Source organism: Schistocerca serialis, chromosome 1, assembly GCF_023864345.2.
Source record: "Schistocerca serialis cubense isolate TAMUIC-IGC-003099 chromosome 1, iqSchSeri2.2, whole genome shotgun sequence".
NCBI lineage: Eukaryota > Metazoa > Arthropoda > Insecta > Orthoptera > Acrididae > Schistocerca > Schistocerca serialis.
The window spans coordinates 639924863-639945981 of NC_064638.1; the positions used below are offsets into that span (position 1 = coordinate 639924863).

A 21119-nucleotide genomic window follows, 5' to 3' on the forward strand; every position below is an offset into this window, starting at 1 on the left:
TGTAGAAGTAACTTCTGGAGTGCTCCAGAGAAGTGTGTTATTACCCTTGCTGTTCATATTGTATATTAATGACCTTGCAGACAATATTAATAGTAAAAGCAGGCTTTTTGCATATGACACAGTTATCTATTATGAAGTACTACCTGAAAAAAGGCTGATAAATATTCAGTAAATATGAATATAAAAAAATCTATTCACCATGCAGTGGCTGGAGAACACACACACAAAAGGGTTTAACTTTTACAAGTTTTTGGAGCCAGTAGCAGAAAAGTTGAAGGGTAAGGAAGATCTTGGCCAATCTCCTTAACATCCCACAGCCTTCACCACTGCGTCCCACACCAGTAATAACTCATAATCACAAGACCCAGTCACAACAGCACAGTGTTCTCAACCTCTTGTCCAAAGCGCTCTCCCTCCCTGAATTATCTGTATTATCCAAGGGCCTCACTTTCAGCCCTAAACCTGCATTTAACATTGCTGCTTTGGTGAAGGACCTAATGTCAACTGGAAATATCACTTCGCAACCCAATCCCAAAATCATTCCAACAGCGAACCTGACTTTGGCCCCTGCCTTGAACAGTTCCAACCACGATCCCAACTTCACGCACCACCACTACCTCAGAATCATCCCTTCACAAGCTTTCCAAGAATTCTTCACCCCCAGCATTGCTTCACAACCTTTCCTCAGGTCCCTACAACATGACCCTAACATGTCCTCTGCAGATTCCAGGCGCTACGTTCCCTAAAAGCTGATGACTCCATCATTATCCTACCAACAGACAAAGGATCTACCACTGTGATACTTGACCAACAGGAGTATGTTAGTGAAGCTCTACACCAGCTGCCTGACACCTCTACATACAGCATCTGCCATCAAGATCCAGCCCCTGTGATTCAAACTGACCTGCAGTCCCTCCTAAAAACCTCGGTCACCTCACAAGGACTTAAACTTTAGTCCATAGAACTTCTTACACCAACCAAAGCATGCACCCCCCACCCCTCCTTTTACCTTCTTCCTAAGATCCATAAACCCAATCATCCTGGCCATCCTACAGTTACTGGATTCAAAGCACCCACCAAACATATATCTGTCTTAGTTGATCAACACTGCAACCCATAATACAAAGACTTCCCTCTTATATCAAAGATACCAACCATTTCCTACATCATCTGAAATCCGTGCCTGTCCCACTCCCACCACACACCTTGCTTGTCACCATTAATGCCACCTCTCTCTATACCAACATCCCACACATACATGGTCTGTCTGCTGGGGAAGAGTTCCTCAGGCAGGTGCCCATCTGATTCCAAACCTATGGCATCATTCCTACTCACCTTAATCATACTTACCAACAACTACTTCACCTTTGAGGAGCAGGTCAGGGGTACGGCCATGGGAACCAGGATGGCTCTTTCCTATGCCAACCTTCTCATCGGTCACTTCAGCACCTGGTTTGGCTTAGATACATTAAAGACATCTTTGGTGCATGGACTCAGTGAGGTTGACCTGTTAAAATTCCTGGAATCTCTAAATACCTTCTCCCGATTAAATTTCACATGGTCTTATTCCAAAGCTCATGCCACTTTCCTTGAGTTGATCTCATCCTCACTGACGGCCAGCTACACACTTCCATCCACATCAGACCTACTAACAAACAACAGTACTTACATTTTGACAATTGCCATCCTTTCCACGTCAAATGTTCCCTCCCGTACAGCCTTGGCATTCAAGGCAAATGTCTTTGTTTGGATGCATACTCTTTACAGCAATACACCACCACCCTCACTTCAGCCTTCACTGGACATAAGATCCCAACAGCCTAGTTCAAAATCAGATTTCCATGGCCATCACATCCAATCCTGGTACTGTTGGTCCCTCCAAAAAACAACTTCAGAGCACACAGGTACTTCAACAAGGCCATGACTTCCTAAAATCATGCTCTGAAATGAAATCAGTTCTGTTTGAGATTTTGCCCACCACACCTAGAATAGCTTTTTCTCACTCTCCCAATCTCCACAATATTCTTGTCAGACCCTATGCTCCTTCTGCTCCCATCTCCCTGCCCTATGGCTCCTACTCCTGTGACTGTCCCCACTGCAAGACTTGACCTATGCACCCTCCTACCATTACCTATTCCAGTCCTGTAGCTGGCAAAACATATACTATCAAAGGGAGAGCCACCTGTGAAATGACACGTCGTATATCAGCTGTTATGTGAACATTGTTTGGCCTTTTACATCAACATGACTACCACTGAATTATCAATTAGGATGAATGGGCATAGGCAGAGCGTGTATTGTGGCAATATGCAATATCCTGTTGCAGAGCATGCTCTACAGCAGGACAGTTGTAACCTTGGTGCCTGTTTCACCAAAGGCACCATCTGGATTCCTCCCTCAGACACCAGTTTCTCAGAACTCAGCAGTTGGGAACTAGCACTACAACGTGTCCATGGTTCTCGCCACCCACCTGGCCTTAATTTACATTAATTGCTTCCGCCTCAGCATTTCTTCTCAATAACTACTACTTTCTTCATTCCATTTTAGTTTTCTTCATCTTTTGTTTCTGACTTATCTATTTTTTGCTGTCCCCCCTCCCACCTCTGTTACATACAATGCACTTAGCTTTTCACTCCTATTAACTTGTGCACAATGTTTCAGTAGTAATCTGTGTCTTGCATTTACCTTGTCTTCCTCCTTTAACCCTTTGTTGCCTGACGGTACTTAAAAGTACCAGTAAGTTTTGACTCTCATTATTTTCTCGTGGTGCAGTTTCGTGATCTGAGAGCCTGTCGGTGCGTAACAGTAACTCTGCTCTACTGTTTCATAGTTGTTATTGTGCAATACATAGACCTCTCTGGCGGTCAGAGCTTGAAATTGTTTTTCGCGCGCTGCTGTGAAAACAGAAGATTGTATGTGCTTGTTTCCATGGTGTTGCCTGAATTTGTGCGCAATTTATTGAAACTTCCGTTGAGTTTTCCATTGTACGTACTTACCTTCTTTGTTTTTTTATAACAGTTTGAAGCATTACGTTACAAGTGAATGAGATAAAGTGGAAAATATAAGGCGGACTTATTAGTACCGTCAGGTTGTGCGAACACTTTATTGTAGCAACAATGCGTTACCTCTCACTAGTTGTTCTGTCCACCTTTTCTCACGCAGAAATCCGTAAATACATTTGCCTGTGGAACAATTAGAAAAAACAGGAAAGGCTTGCCAGGGAATTTACCTAAAGAAAAATGTCTAAATCAAATCACAGAGTGTCATCTTTAGAACTAAAAGTATTTCAATGGAAGGAAAATAAAGTAGTGTATTTTGCATCAAACTTCCATAGCACCGAAAAGAGCGTAGTGACAAGAAAACAGAAAGATGGAACTAGTGTGACTATACCATGTCCAGTTATTGTATGTGATTACAATAAAAAGATGGGTGGTGTGGATCATGCAGACAGATTACGTTCAACTTATGGTCTTGACAAGCGATCAAAGAAATGGTGGCACCGTCTCTTCTGGGGAGCAATAGAAATTGCTTTTGTCAATGCTAACGTCATTTTCAGTGATCTACATGGGGCACTGCCACTGCTGAAATTCAGGCGTGCTGTGGCACTAGGGCTAATGAATGAACAGCAAGTGCCAAATCTCAAAAAGAGAAACTCTGGTAAAGACGAAATAACTCTCCCAAAGAGAAGGAAGGATAACTTTTCTGTTCCGAAGGATGTACGTCTTGGCAACTGAGGAAACCATTTTGTAGTGTTCAGTTGTAAAAGAGGACGATGAGAAATGTGTGCAAAAAATAAAATTCAGTCGAGACCACATTCACAATGTAGTACATGTAAAGTATATTTGTGCTGCAATGAGAAAAAGAACTGTTTCCTACAATTTCATGAGGTGTCACTAAATATGTGATATGTATATACTGTCAAAAATGTACAGCCAAGCTACTATGTATTGTGAAGTTGCTCTAGAATAAATTTATGCGAAATTTAAAAAAAAATTCAGAAATATCATATTTCTGTTAATTTTCTAATGTAAAAATATTTAATATTTATGTGGAATAAAGTATAAGTTATAAAAATTGGAGCATTTTTCTGCGCATGTTGTGATTCTGCCCATGGAGTCTGACAGTACTTCTGAGTACCAGGAGAGAAAAAAGTTGCAAAAAATAAATTAAAATTTTACAAAAAATCCTACCGTCATTTGAGGCCACAATAGCATAAATTCTGCAAAGAAAATGTTAAAAAGTAAAAATTTTCTTATGTCAGGAAACAAAGGGTTAAGCTCTCAGGTTTTCAAATCTTATCCCCAACAGTCCCCAACAATCAGTCTTTCATTCTCATCCTGTCTGGTAAGTTTCTCCTGACCCAGAGTTATGGGTGACTTATCTGAAATGTTCTCCATTCCCTAAAGCTCCCCAATCCTTTCCCTTACCCCTCTTCCTTCCCCTTCAATTCTTCTGCCAGAAAAAGGATCTGCTGGCTCCGAAAGTTTGTAAAAGTTAAACCCTTTTGTGTGTGTATGTGTGTGTGCTCCCCTGCCACTGTTTAGAGAGTAAATTTTTTTATCTATCCATTTACATTATATTATCCATAATTGATTATTTACATTGTTATGCATAAATATTCAGTTAGATCTTGATAAGATTTCAATGTGGTGCAGAGACTGGCAACTTGTAAATGTAAAATTTTGCACTTCACACAATGAAAAAATGCAATATCCTTTGGATATAATATCAGTAAGTCACTGTTGGAATAGGCCAACTCATACAAATAGCTGGGTATAACCCTTTGTGGGAATATGAAATGGAATGATCTCATGGGTTCAGTCATGGGCAAAGCAGGTGATAGACTTCAGTCTATTGGTAGAATACTGGAGAAATGCAATCAGTTTACAAAGGAGATTGCTTACAAATCACTTGTGCAACTGGTTCTAGAATATTGCTCAAGTGTGTGGAACCCATGCCAGACAGGTTGTTTAATCTATGGGAGAGTGTCGCAGAGATACTGAAGGAACTGACCTGGAAGACTCTCAAAGATAGGTGTAAACTATCCTGAGAAAGTATATTAAAGAAGTTTCAAGAACTGGCTTTAAATGATTATTCTAGGAATATACTACAACCATATATTGCTCACATAAGGATCATGAGGATAAGATTAGAATAATTACTGCACACATGGAGGCATTCAAACAATCATTCTCCCACACTCCATACGCGAATGGAACAGGAAGAAACCCTAATAACTGGTACAATGGGACCTACCCTTCATTATGCACCTCATGGTGGTTTGCAGAGTATAGATGTAGATGTAGAATAACTTTTTCCACCCCTGCAACAACAAGCTTAGGCAATTGTGAAAAACATTTAGCAGCAAAATTGTAAAGAAGTTATTTAAAATGGGTTGTATTATTTAAGGAAGAAATCTCCAAAGAAGAAAAATATTGAGTTCAGAGTAGAAAGATAGGTTGCAGCATGTCCAAAATTTAGGATGGTAGACACCGAACACATACTACTATTAACTACACACACATACACAAAAAGGACAATTTGGTAGAAATAAAAAACTGACCAGTGTATCAACAAAGAATGCTGATAACAAGGCTAGAAGAAAGCCACTGAACTGCTGACAAACTCATTTATCACTTTCTTGAAGTCCAGTTTTTCAGACAGATCATTTTCTATTGCATTGAAACCGTCCAAAATACTACCCCACGATGTAGCCATGAATGCTGTATCTTTAGAGGTAAGCTTTTGAGGTATGCCTGTTGCTTCTGATTTAATCAAAGCTCTCTCAATTTTCTCTTTAGAACTGCACTTAAGAGCTTTATCGACAGCTTCCCAATTAGCATTCATGCTTTTTCAGACATCATCTTAAGCTGACCGTCTGATGCATCCGTGCCTAGCCAAACAAAAATGACTCAGAGGCAGTGTTTCCCGTTGCATGATGTGCATATCTCTTTCTGTCTACCTACGATTTCTTTCTCAATTATAAGAACTCCCGCAACCATCGTTGTTCCACTCCCAGCCCCCTCAAAAATTTGCTGCCGTTAAGAATTTGCCACCCTGAGCCCCAGCTCATTTGTAAACATTGGTGTAGCTATAAGGATAAGCTGGCTTCAGAGTTATAGAGGGACTGTTAATAAATTTTCAAAATTTCATTATGCCTTGTTTGAATAGTATCTGTTGGGATGATATTACTTACATTTCACATACCTAACATCTGTGATAACAGTCAGGCTAATAAATATAGCTTGTTACTTTAGTGTAGGTTCCAGGTCTGGTAACAAAATGTCAATAATAGTCACAGTAGGGTCATTTAAGCTTATCAAGATTGTTCTCCATTGTTTCTACATACTGCAATCTTGCTGTTATCGTTCTAGAATTTTATTAGGAGTTTCTAACCATACTTAGTCATTTGCAGTATTGTCTGTTCACAGCTTGTGGTCTGTGATAAATATGAAACGTTACACACAGTTTTCAAAGCATTTTTCAGTGCTGTGTTCACTAAAAGCAAGTATCTGTTACCTAGTGGATACATACATTTCCTAGCTTGTTTTCGTTGTTTTAAAATCATATTAATAAGACCCATGTTGGTAGAATTCTAGGTGTATGCTTTTTCTTTATGCATTTTTCAAGTGACAGATCACATCAGCATGTATGTCATTCAATTTCACTGTTTTGTGGAGGGTAAGCAGTGGGTCTTCAGTTTAATTTAAAATACTTGTCACAGCCTGACAATAATTTTTGTATTTTAATGACCATCCTTTAAATTTCTAACCTACATTCTACATTTTGATTTGTCATCAGAGAATTTTCAATTCATTTAGTTCACAACTACACATTTCCTTTATTGTAAGATAGGCCTACAGCGAATGTTGAAAACTCCAAAAATTGGGTAGATACTGCCATGACTGTGTGTAATGTCTTTTTAGATAAGCTGTCCCATCTACTTATTTCTCCAGCTGTTATTTAGTATTGGTCCCAACACACTTGACCAATGATTGACTCTATGTGATAATTTTATTTCATAACCTTCTGAATTGTTACACCAAGGTATTTGTATGAGTTGGCTAATTCCAAATGTACCTGATTGATTGATATAATTGTTCATTCATAAAACAATACAAACTGTACGGATGTCATCAATTGTTGATACAATATTTCTTTTTAAATAAATAATACATCAATTCTTACAGTTTTTATGGTTCTAATAATTAGTCTTACAATATATGTAATTATGTCATACATTGTTTCTTAATGTATGGTGTATTTATGATATTTAGTGGATGTCTACAGTTATTTTAAATTTTTTTTTACAGTTAACACCTTTTACTTAATAAATATGTTTTTAGCCTTTGATTAAAGATGTGAAGTTCATTTACACCATTAATTTCCTGTGGCAGCCTGTTGTACAATTTTAGGCTATTACGTAGTATACTATTCTTTATTTTTGACTTGTTTTTTCTGTTTAGATATAGGTATTGACTGGATCTAGTTTCATGGTTATGTACTGAACTGTTTGCAGCACACAGATGAATATTTTTTCTTAAGTAGATTATACCCTGGAAGATGTATTCACATGAAAGAGTCAGAATGTCTATCTTACTGAATACGTCAGTACTATGGACCCTATTGCAGCCTCATTGATATTGTAGTTATTTTTTTCATTTATTTTGCTGTCGTCATATTAAGATCCTGCTATGGTCCTTTTACAGAGAATTTAAATGTTATCCTTCATTTAGATACAAAGAACAGTCTTTGTCTGATGTTTCAGAATATATTTGTCCTGTTTGCTGCACTGGGAAAATGGAGATGGTTGTAAACATAAATCAGGATATTAACAGTGACTTTCTTGTGCAGATAAACTCACATGTGACTGAAAGTGTAGAAGTTACTGTGTTGAAACAAACGAATGAGGAAGAAAATGTTCCAAGTCCACTCAATTTGCATAACACTGTCAGCTGTAGAGGTAAAATCAAGATAATATTTTAGTGTGCTAAGAGTGAAAATGAACATTGAATTTGTCAAAACTGGTGTATGCTATAAAACTAAAATGCTAGTCATTTTAATAAAATGCAATTTATGTAATTTTTATCTTTCAGAAAACAAAACACCTGAAGAAACACAAAATGGAATAGATTTGTTGTACTGTGGGACACACAACAATAATTATGCTTCAAAAAGAAGTGACAGTTACAGACTGTCACGTAAATACCCAAATGATACATTTAGTAATGGTCGCACTAATTTTGGCAGTTTCGTTCGGCCTACCAAAGTACAAAATAGAAGGAAGGTTTCACAACATCTTACCTGTAATATCTGTGGAAAATATTTTGCTACCAGACCGGGATTGTACTTACATCGCCGAAAGCATAAAGAAGGATATCAGTTTGAATGTGATACGTGTTCTAGAAAATTTATGGATAAACAAACATTAAAAGAACATCTCCTAACTCACATGATAGTTAAACCTTACCTCTGTCAAACTTGTGGCAAGCATTTCAGTAGACATTCTAGACTCAAAAAACATTTAATGAAACACAGTCTTGAAACAGTAAGACCTAAACATTACTTTACATGCAGTTTTTGTGAAGAAGTGTTTATAAGTGAAGAAATAGCATTGAAACATGCTAAAATTGGACATGGGAACGTTACAGAATTACATTTCAGTCATGGTTTGATTGATAGAGTTTTTCTTTGCGAGTACTGTGAACGTTGTTTTGTTAGTCATCAAGCATTAAACTGCCACCGAGAAAGTCATGCACCACTGTATGTGTTTTCCTGTATAGTGTGCAGGTCAACATTTCCAACATTTTCAAGACTTCAGACTCACAAAATAGCCCATTCTTCAGAAAATGCCACAGATGGCTTTGAGGTGCCTAGTTATTACGCTTGTACTGCTTGTGATAAGTCATATCTGCATTGGACAAACCTGACAGTGCACTGGAAACTACAGCATGATAAAATAAAATATATGTATCATTGTAAGGTAAATATAAAATTGTGTCTAATACACAACAGAGTATATTATACATTTTTAATGTCGAATCCCATCAGACCTGTAAGATGTTTCTCCATTTTGCCAGTTGTTTATCTGATGCTCAAGGTGTTTAGTAAATTGCATTTGTTGTGCATCATTAGTACTTGAATAATGCTAAGTGGTTTATTACTTAATACTAATGAACTATAAACTTCTACTCACTACAGTAAATGTCGGCGCTGATAATCTCGTCACTGAGTGCCCCTAAACCACAACCACTATTATGGCAAAAAGTTTTCATTAAGGTTCTTATTGCTACTAAAAGTACTTTTAGATCTCATGTAATAATGTTGATATAAACCAAAAATCTTCACACATTTCTCTTATTTCAACGTAAAGATACCCAAAATTTCAGATGAATAGTACACCTAAATAATTATAGATTAATAGGGAAACATTCCACGTGGGAAAAATATATCTAAAAACAAAGATGTGACTTACCAAACGAAAGCGCTGGCACGTCGATAGACATACAAACAAACACAAACATGCACACAAAATTCAAGCTTTCGCAACAAACTGTTGCCTCATCTTTGTTTTTAGATAAATAATTATAGAACATGATTAGTGTTTGGAATGAAGGCTTAACTTAAAGAATTGCAAACTGTGGTATGGAGCAGCAACAATTGCGAGCTTGATAGTGTTTGGCTTACTTGTTGATGGAGACATGAGTGATAAGCAAGACTTGGAATTATATGCTAGCTGTAAGATTGGTCCTTTTTTAAGAGAGTACTTGCAGGACATGCCTCATACTGTTGTACTACGATGAAGCAAATGTCTTGAGATGTTAGAATTGGAAATCTAGGATGGAGAGACAAGACTGGCAACAAATTCTACAGAGGAAATTCTAAGCACTGTAAAAGATATAACAATCATGTAAATTGTGGTACAGTCAAAAGTGAGGAAAGGGTGATAGCAACAGTGATGGGGAAGCGGCATACAACAGAAGAGGAGGTCAGAGGATAAATGGTAGTAAACTGTGTTAAAAATAAAGTTGTATTATTGAGTGGGTGATTATTGCAATGAGCACAGTTGAGAACAAGAGGACTTTTTTATAACTGTGGCATGTAAATAAACAATGAGTCACACACTGAAAAACTGATTTAGAAGTAATCGATAAAATGCGTATGGCATTCATACAAAATCAGTACAAAAGTTGTGGAATGACTACACGAACACAAAAAACTATACAGATTTCTCATCCTGTATGTGTTTTTTCCCTGCATTAGTAGGTTTAAGAACAGAACAATACAAAATTTGAAGAAAATGAAATTTTCTTTATGAAACAGCTTTAACATAAATAATGATCCAAGTGCCATCATGCCCATTTCCAAACATTTCACAGGATTCTTGTAAAATCACTTATTCTCCTCTTTCACAAACGGAACAATTTTAGCTAATCCTTTCTCTTTCCCTCAGACAACTGATATTCATCATTTAGTGTTTCCACTGCACCTGCTGAAGAGCAGGAGGCTTCATGTTCCTCTTTGGGATGTAATGTTCCTTGAACCCTTCAACTGCATTAAGAGTTGACTGAATTTGCACTACCCTTAGTCATTCAGCAGTCAGTCTGATCCGCTGTAGATCTGAAATAGGTACACTGGTGAAATTCATGTATTTTTCAGCAGCTGACTTAAAAGTTGTAAAAATCTGTTTCTTGCATAACAGTTACTATGAATGATGTTGTGTATGATGAGGTGAACTACATCTTTTGGAACTTCACACACAGTTAGCCTCTTTTGTTTCTCAATGTGAACAAAATCATGATCATAAGGCATAAAAGAATGCCCTTCATCAAAAACTTGTATTCTATATTTCTGTAAAGCAGTGGTTCCCAAACTTTCTTAGACTGTTAGCCATGAGTACAATGAGACATCAGCTAGTACCTCTGCCCCCCCCCCCTCCCACACACACACACATAGAGCACCTAACTAAACTGTGGAATGAAAGACTTTTCTTGGAATACTTTTATTTTTAAAATGATGAAAGATGAATGAACTCTTCTCAGATAAGAAAGCAAACTGTCCACAGTTAGGGTAGACACTTGTTATAAAACATACTTCCCCAGCATTACTCCTCTCCAGTGCAGTACTGTCTTGACCTGCACACTGCAACCCCATTTAAAATCAAATAGGTTCAGCTGTGTGCACTATACTTACTGTTTGTAAATAACTTGATTGCTGCACTCCTTACTTCTGAACTGGCAGAAATTGGACAATTTCAGGCTGTTAATGCTATGTGTCTAACCAGTCTAATAATAATAATAATAATAATAATAATAATAACACTATGTACTGCACAGTAGTAGCCCTTATGTAGATACTGCTGTGTCTGCTGTCAATCAAGTCATTTATCTGTCTTGAAGAGAGTAATGAAGCAATTTCTGGACTGCTGAAATTACTATCTACAACTTGGAGAAGACATTTTCTTGTGATATTTATCACTTGTCACGGATATGTCTCACTTTTATCATCAGCAGTGTACGGGATAAAGCACAACAAGTGTGTGTAGTGGGTGGACTATGTGAGGAACCTGTAACCTCTACTGCATTAATGCTACTCATTGAGAATAAGTAATTATTGATAACTAACATAATAAATATTAGAGTCTTACAAAATTTTAATAATGGTAATGACCTTTTGAAAATAATTTATTTTTGCGACTGAAACAGAGTTGAATCGTTTAGTTTTTACCTCTCAGAAAATTTCATTTTACCCCTCAGGATGTAATTATCCCCAGGTTGGGAACCGCTGCCATAAAGTAACCCTTTACTGTTAGGTAAACCCACAGAAATGTCATCATCCTTTTTTTTTATTGTGCCCACAGAAGATGTCACTCCACACTACTACCTTCATTTTACAAGTAAGTTTCAGAGTAAAGGCTCTGTGCACACAAGAAGCAATTTCATTCCCACCTTGTCACATATGGTCTCATGCGAGAAACATGACCGGTTTGATTATCACCAACATGAATGCAACAATTGTAATTTGAGAGCTACTGTTAGCAGTACATTTCACTGTGCCTTAATGAAGGAAGAGAAATTACTTTTTGTTAATTCATTGCACCTGTACATTCTTCCAAGTTAGGCTCTTCACTCTTGATTGTGTCAGCTTTCATGGACTCTGTAGCTTTGTTTGCTTTTCAGCTATGGATTTATAGCTGCAGTTTATTGTCTTTATTATTGGGATCACACCTCAATTTTACTCTAGCAGGTCACATGTAGGACACGTATCACTTGAAAAATGATGAAATTTGTCTTTAAAGACTTTAGTGTAGAAGCAATATGTGATTATATTGTTTCCAGGTTGCTTGCGAAATTCCTTGAATAAACAAAAACTAAAACAATCAGAGCTTAATTAAGTAGTATTTGTCAGCTGATTTTTCCCTGGAATAACAGCTTTCTTGCCTTGATATTGCATTAATATGATCAACAACCAGCTTTTCATCATCTTGTGTACATTTCTGATGTTTTGTGTTATATCCTCACTTTTATTAATAGGCAGTCTCACCACTTGCGATCACACCACTCTGCCTCAACCATGTTAGTTCCTAAACTCCTCTTTTAGTCAAACTGAGAACCTCCCAAAAGCTTCCTTCACAAACTCTTATTATATCTCTCTCACCATAAGGCAATGTGTAGCACGTAGTACTTCTTTCTTCTCTGGTATTACCAGTTGTTCAGCACCTTCCTCAGTAGACAGCTGAGTGGTTTCATTATTATCATTATTCACTTTTGATATTTGCCTCTTCACTTAGAAAACATGTATTTGAGACTCTGCATTTAAGTACTTTGCTTCACTGTATCTTCTAGTCAGGAGAAACCATCAAACAACTTAAGTTTCTGCTCATATGCAAGCTGCCTGTATTTAAATGGACATTTACATGAAACCTGAAAGAGGTTCCATGTAAGTAGTTAACTATAACCTCATAATCAGAACAATTATTTTTGTCAGTACAAAATTCATTTCAATAATAAATTAAACAGATTAAAATGCTTGAACATTATCTATGTTGATCCAAGTCTTATAATAAATTTTAAAACAATAGTCGAGGCCTACCAGGTTCTTGGGAGCATCTTTAGCTGGAGCCACAGTGTTGTCTTTTTGAGTATATTCCTTTCCTCCACTGCATAGTTTCTTCATTTCACATTTGGCACTACCTTCACTTCTCTGCCTCTATTTTGGTGCAAATTTCCTTTCCGTTTCGCAGTACTGTGTATTATGTATACATAATAATTACTTTGGCGATGTGTGGTTGTTGCAAACAAACCACAGAGCTAGTTCAATCGTCAGCAGTTCACACAAGTGTGTGCCAAGACACTAACAGAGAACAAAGTGTTGGCACATGACTTCTTATTTGAACATCGAAGTTGGTGGAAGACATGAGTATCATCACGTGACAACTGTTTACACTGTGTCCCACTGTTCTGGTGCTTGTATCTAAATGCATGTTATTGGCCTTGGCTTTACAATGGAATTTTACCAACAATTCAAAGTTTCATTTTTTTAGCACTTATTTACCTACTTGCCTCCATTATACAGTGTGATTCAAAAAGAATACCACAACTTTAAAAATGTGTATTTAATGAAAGAAACATAATATAACCTTCTGTTATACATCATTACAAAGAGTATTTAAAAAGGTTTTTTTTCACTCAAAAACAAGTTCAGAGATGTTCAATATGGCCCCCTCCAGACACTCGAGCAATATCAACCCGATACTCCAACTAATTCCACACTCTCTGTAGCATATCAGGCGTAACAGTTTGGATAGCTGCTGTTATTTCTCGTTTCAAATCATCAATGGTGGCTGGGAGAGGTGGCCGAAACACCATATCCTTAACATACCCCCATAAGAAAAAATCGCAGGGGGTAAGATCAGGGCTTCTTGGAGGCCAGTGATGAAGTGCTATGTCACGGGCTGCCTGGCGGCCGATCCATCGCCTCGGGTAGTCTCTCCATACAGTCGACTCTCCATACAGTTGATTGTGGAATTTGCAGCTCTCTGCTAGCTCTGCGAGTCGATTTTCCTGGGCTGCGAACAAATGCTTGCTGGATGCGTGCTACATTTTCATCACTCGTTCTCGGCCGTCCAGAACTTTTCCCTTTGCACAAACACCCATTCTCTGTAAACTGCTTATACTAACGTTTAATACACCACCTATCAGGAGGTTTAACACCATACTTCGTTCGAAATGCACGCTGAACAACTGTCGTCGATTCACTTCTGCCTTACTCAATAACACAAAAAGCTTTCTGTTGAGCGGTCGCCATCTTAGCATCAACTGATGCTGACGCCTAGTCAACAGCGCCTCAAGCGAACAAATGTACAACTAAATGAAACTTTATAGCTCCCTTAATTCGTCGACAGATAGTGCTTAGCTCTGCCTTTTGTCGTTGCAGAGTTTTAAATTCCTAAAGTAGTGGTATTCTTTTTGAATCACCCTGTAGTATTAACAATAATTCCTGCAATAAAAAGCCATTGGCATCAAGGTTATGGTTTCATCATTAAAGTGCTGAGAAAGAAAGAGTCAGAGGGTTAAAAATCTTGTGTAAATTAAGTTCAACGGGTTCCATATGGTGGCAGCTAGTCAAAGAACGTTTATAGGATTCTAAGTAGAGGTTTCCAGTAGTCCCAAAGGAACAAGAGAAGATTTTTGTGATGACAGAAAATCATATGAAGTATTCTTGCTCTCTGCCTTCCTGCAATGGTTATGAGCTCCATCTTCTTTAAAAATTTATCTCGTATACTTCAATGAGATTCCCAGAACATTTGAGGACTTATTAACACCAGAATTGATAGAGACATTAAATATACACCTCACAGCATTAATGAGATGGCAGTACCATTAAGAGGAAGAAAAATTATGTTTGAATTATGCCAGATAAATAACAAAATACTGCAAAACACTAAGGCAAATTCTTTACAGACGAATGGAAAAACTGGTAGAAGCCGACCTCGGGGAAGATCAGTTTAGATTCCGTGGAAATTTTGGAACACGTGAGGCAATACTGACCCTACGACTTATCTTAGAAAATAGATTAAGAAAAGGCAAACCTATGTTTCTTGCATTTGTAGACTTAGAGAAAGCTTTTGACTATGTTGACTGGAATACTCTCTTTAAAATTCTGAAGGTAGCAGGGGTAAAACACAGGGAGCAAAAGGCTATTTACAATTTGTACAGAAACCAGATGGCAGTTATAAGAGTTGAGGGACATGAAAGGGAAGCAGTGGTTGGGAAGGGAGTGAGACAGGGTTGTAACCTCTCCCCAATGTTATTCAATCTGTATATTGACCAAGCAGTAAAGGAAACAAAAGAAAAATTCAGAGTAGGTACTAAAATCCATGGAGAAGAAATAAAAACTTTGAGGATCACCGATGACATTGTAATTCTGTCAAAGACAGCAAAGGAGTTGGAAGAGTAGTTGAATGGAATGGACAGCATCTTGAAATGAGGATGGAAGATGAACATCAACAAAAGCAAAACGAGGATAATGGAATGTAGTCAAATTAAGTCGGGTGATGCTGAGGGAATTAGATTAGGAAATGAGACACTTAAAGTAGTAAAGGAGTTTTGCTATTTGGGGAGCAAAATAACTGATGATGGTCGAAGCAGAGAGGATATAAAATGTAGACTGGCAATGGCAAGGAAAGCATTTCTGAAGAAGAGAAATTTGTTAACATCGAGTATAGATTTAAGTGTCAGGAAGTCGTTTCTGAAAGTATTTGTATGGAGTGTAGCTATTTATGGAAGTGAAACATGGACAATAAATAGTTTGGACAAGAAGCAAATAGAAGCGTTTGAAATGTGGTGCTACAGAAGAATGCTGAAGATTAGATGGGTGGATCACATAACTAATGAGGAGGTATTGAATAGAATTGGGGAGAAGAGGAGTTTGTGGCACAACTTGACTAGAAGAAGGGATCAGTTGGTAGGACATGTTCTGAGGCATCAAGGGATCACCAGTTTAGTATTGGAGTGCAGTGTGGAGGGTAAAAATCATAGAGGGAGACCAAGAGATGAATACACTAAGCAGATTCAGAAGGATGTAGGCTGCAGTACGTACTGGGAGATGAAGCATCTTGCTCAGGATAGAGTAGCATGGAGAGCTGCATCAAACCAGTCTCAGGACTGAAGACCACAACAACAACAACAACAACAACAACAACAAATAACACATCCTAGATCCTTAGTCAGGAACCAGAATGTCTGGGTCTCCAAGTACTCACTAGGGAACAGAAAAGAAAGTATGGTGATTTAAAAGCAAAATAGATCAAAAAAGAAACAGTAAATGAGCCAAAATTGTAATTTAGATCCAGCCATGAGTCTTGAGAAGAGTTTGAAAAAAAGTTAAAGAAAGTAACAAGAAAATGACACTCTTAAGTCACATTTCTGTGAACCCCCATTATGGAAATAAGTCCATAAAGGTATAAAACAAAGAATATATAAGAAACAGATGTGAAAATAGCAGAGCAAAGAGTACATAACAAGAAACATAAGAGCAAGAAAAATATCATAAAAAGCAGATGGGGGAGGGTGCAGTTATGTTATTTGGGCCAAGGGTACATAACAGTTTGGTGATTTGCATGGAAACTGTAAAAATTTACAAATGGAAGAGATGGTTTGTTGAAACAAGCTTAATGAATAAGCTAAGTTTTCCTTGCATAAAAGCTGAGAAAATTAACAAAATTTATCTATGCATATGGCACTTTGAGTGTTGTCACAGGAAATAGAAGCCACCTCCCAATCCAAATTATGGACAGCAAAATCATTAGCAGATTGGGTGGACTCTTCCCAAATGTGGGGCATAGATAGTCAACAGCCACAGGCATCACACATTGATGAGTCCTCCCACTGCTTAAGGAATCAATGAATCACGGAGATTGCCTAATGTAGAGGCAAGTTAGAAGAGATTTATTTCACCTCAGTAGCTGCCAAGAACCACAGGAGGAATAAATAAACTCCAATTTATTGTCCTTCATTTTCAGCTACTTGACATATGACATAAGGTCACGTGCCTCTGGAGTGAAGTAACTGTATGCAGGAGAGTTTATATTTCACAGCAGTATCTCAGGTACTGCATCTGCCACTTAGTGCACCAAATTCCCACATGCCCTAATACCCCTCAAAATGTCATCAATTTGGTCAGACAGAGTCAGGAATGGTGGGCATCGGCTTAGGGAGCAGTGTCATATAGTGAGGCCTTTCGCTGCTGGTCTATCCCAAGGCACCACTCAATCTGTTCTTCCTTCCTTATTCAAGCTTAAACAATGGCATACCTTCCAAAGATTATGCTTGAACATAACAGATACAAAATACCTGTAGAAGGTTGCAAATTTTCATTGTTACACAATGGTTTTAGTTTCACCCTAGTGTTACCAAATTTTTATTAGTTTAGATTATCATTCATATATCAAGGGTAACGAATATAATAGCATTATTACTATTGAGTAGAAAAAAAAGTTTGTATATATTTCTTCAGTCACCATGGAGGATTGAGGGCTAAATAACTATGTAGTTATTATGTATTTACAACTACAGTCATCAGGGCATTTCAACCATTCAGGAAATGTTCCACTGATAAATGTCTGGTTACACACATAACATAATGTGTTACTAAATTCAGAAGACACTTTTTAACTAACTTTGTTGATGCTTTATTGTAACCAATATATTTTTTTTATTTTAAAGATTCTATGGTGGAAGTTACTTCAACTGGTGTAGTGGGGGTCACATTCATATTACAGATGTTATTTGTAATGACTGGTCTGATATATTCCATGGCAGCATCTACTGAACCTTACAACCCATCTTTGATGAAAAGTATTGCAATACTGCATGCATTGTTACCAATGTATCATTTATTCTTAATGATATCTGCTCATCTTCATCTCTGGTTTGAACACTTCACTTTATCTCATATTGTCATTATTTTCTTATCTGATGTGACTATCTTTTTCTCATAATGTAGTTGGTTTAACAACTGTATTACTATCTTCAGTATTTTGTATTATGTGTTGTGAGAGCTGTTTATGACTAATAGGTACAGTTTCCTTGTGGTCTTATGAGGTACCTTTATTTTTTGAGCAATTCATTGAATCTTTGTAGACTTTGGTCTGGCCTAGGTTAATTTTGCAGATAAGCAATTTTCAAATAAAACAATGGAAAGTCTATGTTGGTTGTAAACATTTATGAAAAGGATAGATTGCTTCCCCCATAGAGATGACATGCTGATTTGCAGACCGGCACAACAAAAAGATTGTTACACACACAGATTTTGGCCAGAGTATTATTCAGAAAAGAAAGAAAAACACTGCCCCACGAAAGCAGCCAGAGATAGTGGTCATGTGTGTGCCTGAGGTGTGCCTGCTTGTGTGAATTTGTGTATGTTTTCCTTTCCTCTCTGAAGAAGGCTTTGGCCAAAAGTTAAGTGTGTAACAATCTTTGTGTTGAGCCTGCCTGAAACTCAATGTGTCATACTTACGGTGGTAGCGATCCACACTTTCATAATTGTTGAGTTTTCAAATAAGGTAAGGATTTTCATTCACATCATGAGCACTGATAGAGATGGTCGATCCACTCCTGAGCAATTGGTGAGTTGGAAAAAAAAGGAGGATTAGATTGACTGATCCAAAGTGTCTCTCTGGTGACATTAGTGAGCAGAAAGAAGATTCCGCAGCAGGCTGCTGTAACAGCACCCTATGTCACATGCTGAAGAAATGTTTTCCATTCTGCAAAACAATGTGCTACAGATCATGTGCACAAATGGATTTGCATATCTTACTAATGAACGCAACATTTCTCTGTCATAAGAAAAATAAAAAATGCAGGAAGATAAGTTCTTCAGAACACTGTATTAAAGCAGAAAACACTTTGCCATCTTATATTGGGCGTAAATGATAACTGTTAACAATGTATCAGAGTGGTGTAGAGGAAGTGGGGAAGAAACAATGTGATATAGGACACTGGCGGTCCATCATTGGGAGAAACTGGCCAACAGAACTACTCAAACTACAGCACAGGTCCATTATACAAGTTTTTCAGTATTCTCTTGTTTTCTTCACACAAACTATTAGTCCTCGAGAAAAAAATGAACAGGGCCTGTTTTGTAGAAAATTTACTGAAGTTTTATTTTATACTGGGATATGTTTTCACTAGATGTGGCACTTTATGAGATATCATGGGAAACATACAAAAGTTACCATATTGTTCATGGCACTCTCAACTACCATTGTACAAAAATGTCTGACTATACAACTTAGTTCCCATATTCAATCTTTTAGGGTTTTTATTGACTGTGCTATTATGTCACCAGCTTAGCTACGCACTTTCAGATTGTTAAATTGACTTTTGTGATTTATGTCAAAGTTTTGTGAATTTTAATGAAATAAAATGATTTCCAGAATGAGATTTTTAAAATGATTTCGTTTGTCTGACCCTCCTACTGTGAAACTACTGCACTTGTAAGAGTTTAGATCAAGTTGTTAACAGTATTAGTTTCTCAATAGGTTTTCTAAAGTCTTTTTTCTTTTGTTACCCTCACAAGAAAGTTTCAAATTTAATGTTAACAAAATAGGCAATTAGGCCACTGCCGTAATAGCCCAGTCAACGAAGATAAAAAATGTCAGATATGGGGAATCAAACAATGGAAAATTCAGGATATATGTGTGTGTGTGTGTGTGTGTGTGTGTGTGTGTGTGTGTGTGTGTGTGTGTGTGTGTGTGTGTGTGAGAGAGAGAGAGAGAGAGAGAGAGAGAGAGAGAGAGAGAGAGAGAGATACATTTGCATGAATATGTGAGTCTGTGTTTTCTGTCTAATTTATAAGAAGGCTGTTTGGTCGAAAGCTTATTTGTTTAGCAGTCTTTTTGTTGTGCCTCTCTGCGACTCAACATTTCCAACAAATGGTGAGTAGTGATCTATCCTTTTTGTCTTTTCCCCATATTGTCAAATATGGGAAATAACTCATGTAGCTGCACATTTTTGTACAGTGGAAGGAGGGAGTGCTAAGAACAACATACCAGAAATCCTGGAGGTGAGAGCATATTTGAAGGTCACTTCTGTATGTTTTTCTTTTTTGAAAAACATAGTTTTTAGCGAAAACATATCCCAGAACCAAATTAAACTACATTAAATTTCCTATAGCAAATGTCTTATTCATTTTTTATCTAGAATTAATAGTTTGTGCAGGGAGAGCAAGAGGATATCGAAAATCTTGCATGACATGTCTCTGTAGCTTAGGTAATTTTATAGGACAATTTGAGCTAGTTTTCCAACTTTATGGACCACAAGTGTCTTATATCAAATTTTTTCTTCTTGACTTCCTCTACATTATTGTGGTATGCTGTAAACAATTATCATTTACACCCTGTATTTCTTCTTGATCTGAATATAAAATTTCAAATTTCACATGCCCAATTAACATTTACATACTTTTGAGTGAGTTGTTACTTCTTATCTTTTGACGTAGCATAACATTTAGCTGGGTTGTGAGTAACTAAATCCACTTTCCCGTCTTCCCTTTCTTTCCCCTCTCTCCTCCCTGATGAAGGAACATTTATTCCGAAAGCTAGGAGCGTAAATTTTCGGTTCTGTTTTTTGTGTATCTATCGGCTGTACTGAGCTGAGGTAAGTACTGGCCAGCCCCTCTATCCCTTTGTTAGTATTTGTTTCACATCTTTATATGAGATTTTCCATTAATCATTTAGGTCTACGTTAAACAACCTGACTCCCATTTACTCTTCAGTCTTCTCCTCTTTCCCTTTCCTCTTTAGCCATTCACGCATCTTTTCATCCTACATAGTTGTGTTTATCTTTATACTATATACCTCTTTACTTCTGTATGCATCCTCTTTGGTTTGAAGCTGGCACAGTACTTACAGTAGAATATCTTTGGCTTCCCTCTGACAACCATGCCTCCATCCTTGCTACCCTCCCTGTTTTCCTTTCCCTGTTGCTTCATAACCTAGGTTGTGAGTAACTAAATCCACTTTCCCATCTTCCCTTTCTTTCCCCTCTCTCCTCCCTGATGAAGGAACATTTATTCCGAAAGCTAGGAACGTAAATTTTCGGTTCTGTTTTTTGTAT

At 37.4% G+C, this 21119-nt stretch overlaps 1 protein-coding gene across 1 annotated transcript in view; it reads left to right on the forward strand.

The window, feature by feature from the left end:
• The window catches only part of LOC126420044 (zinc finger protein 26-like), a 50044-nt gene that overhangs the window by 9139 nt on the left and 19786 nt on the right, over positions 1-21119 (forward strand). Inside the window, exons 2-3 of the mRNA XM_050087228.1 lie at positions 7855-7963; positions 8097-9055. Of these exons, the coding sequence (XP_049943185.1) occupies positions 7855-7963; positions 8097-9055 (1068 nt within the window). The remainder of the gene's footprint in view (positions 1-7854; positions 7964-8096; positions 9056-21119) is intronic.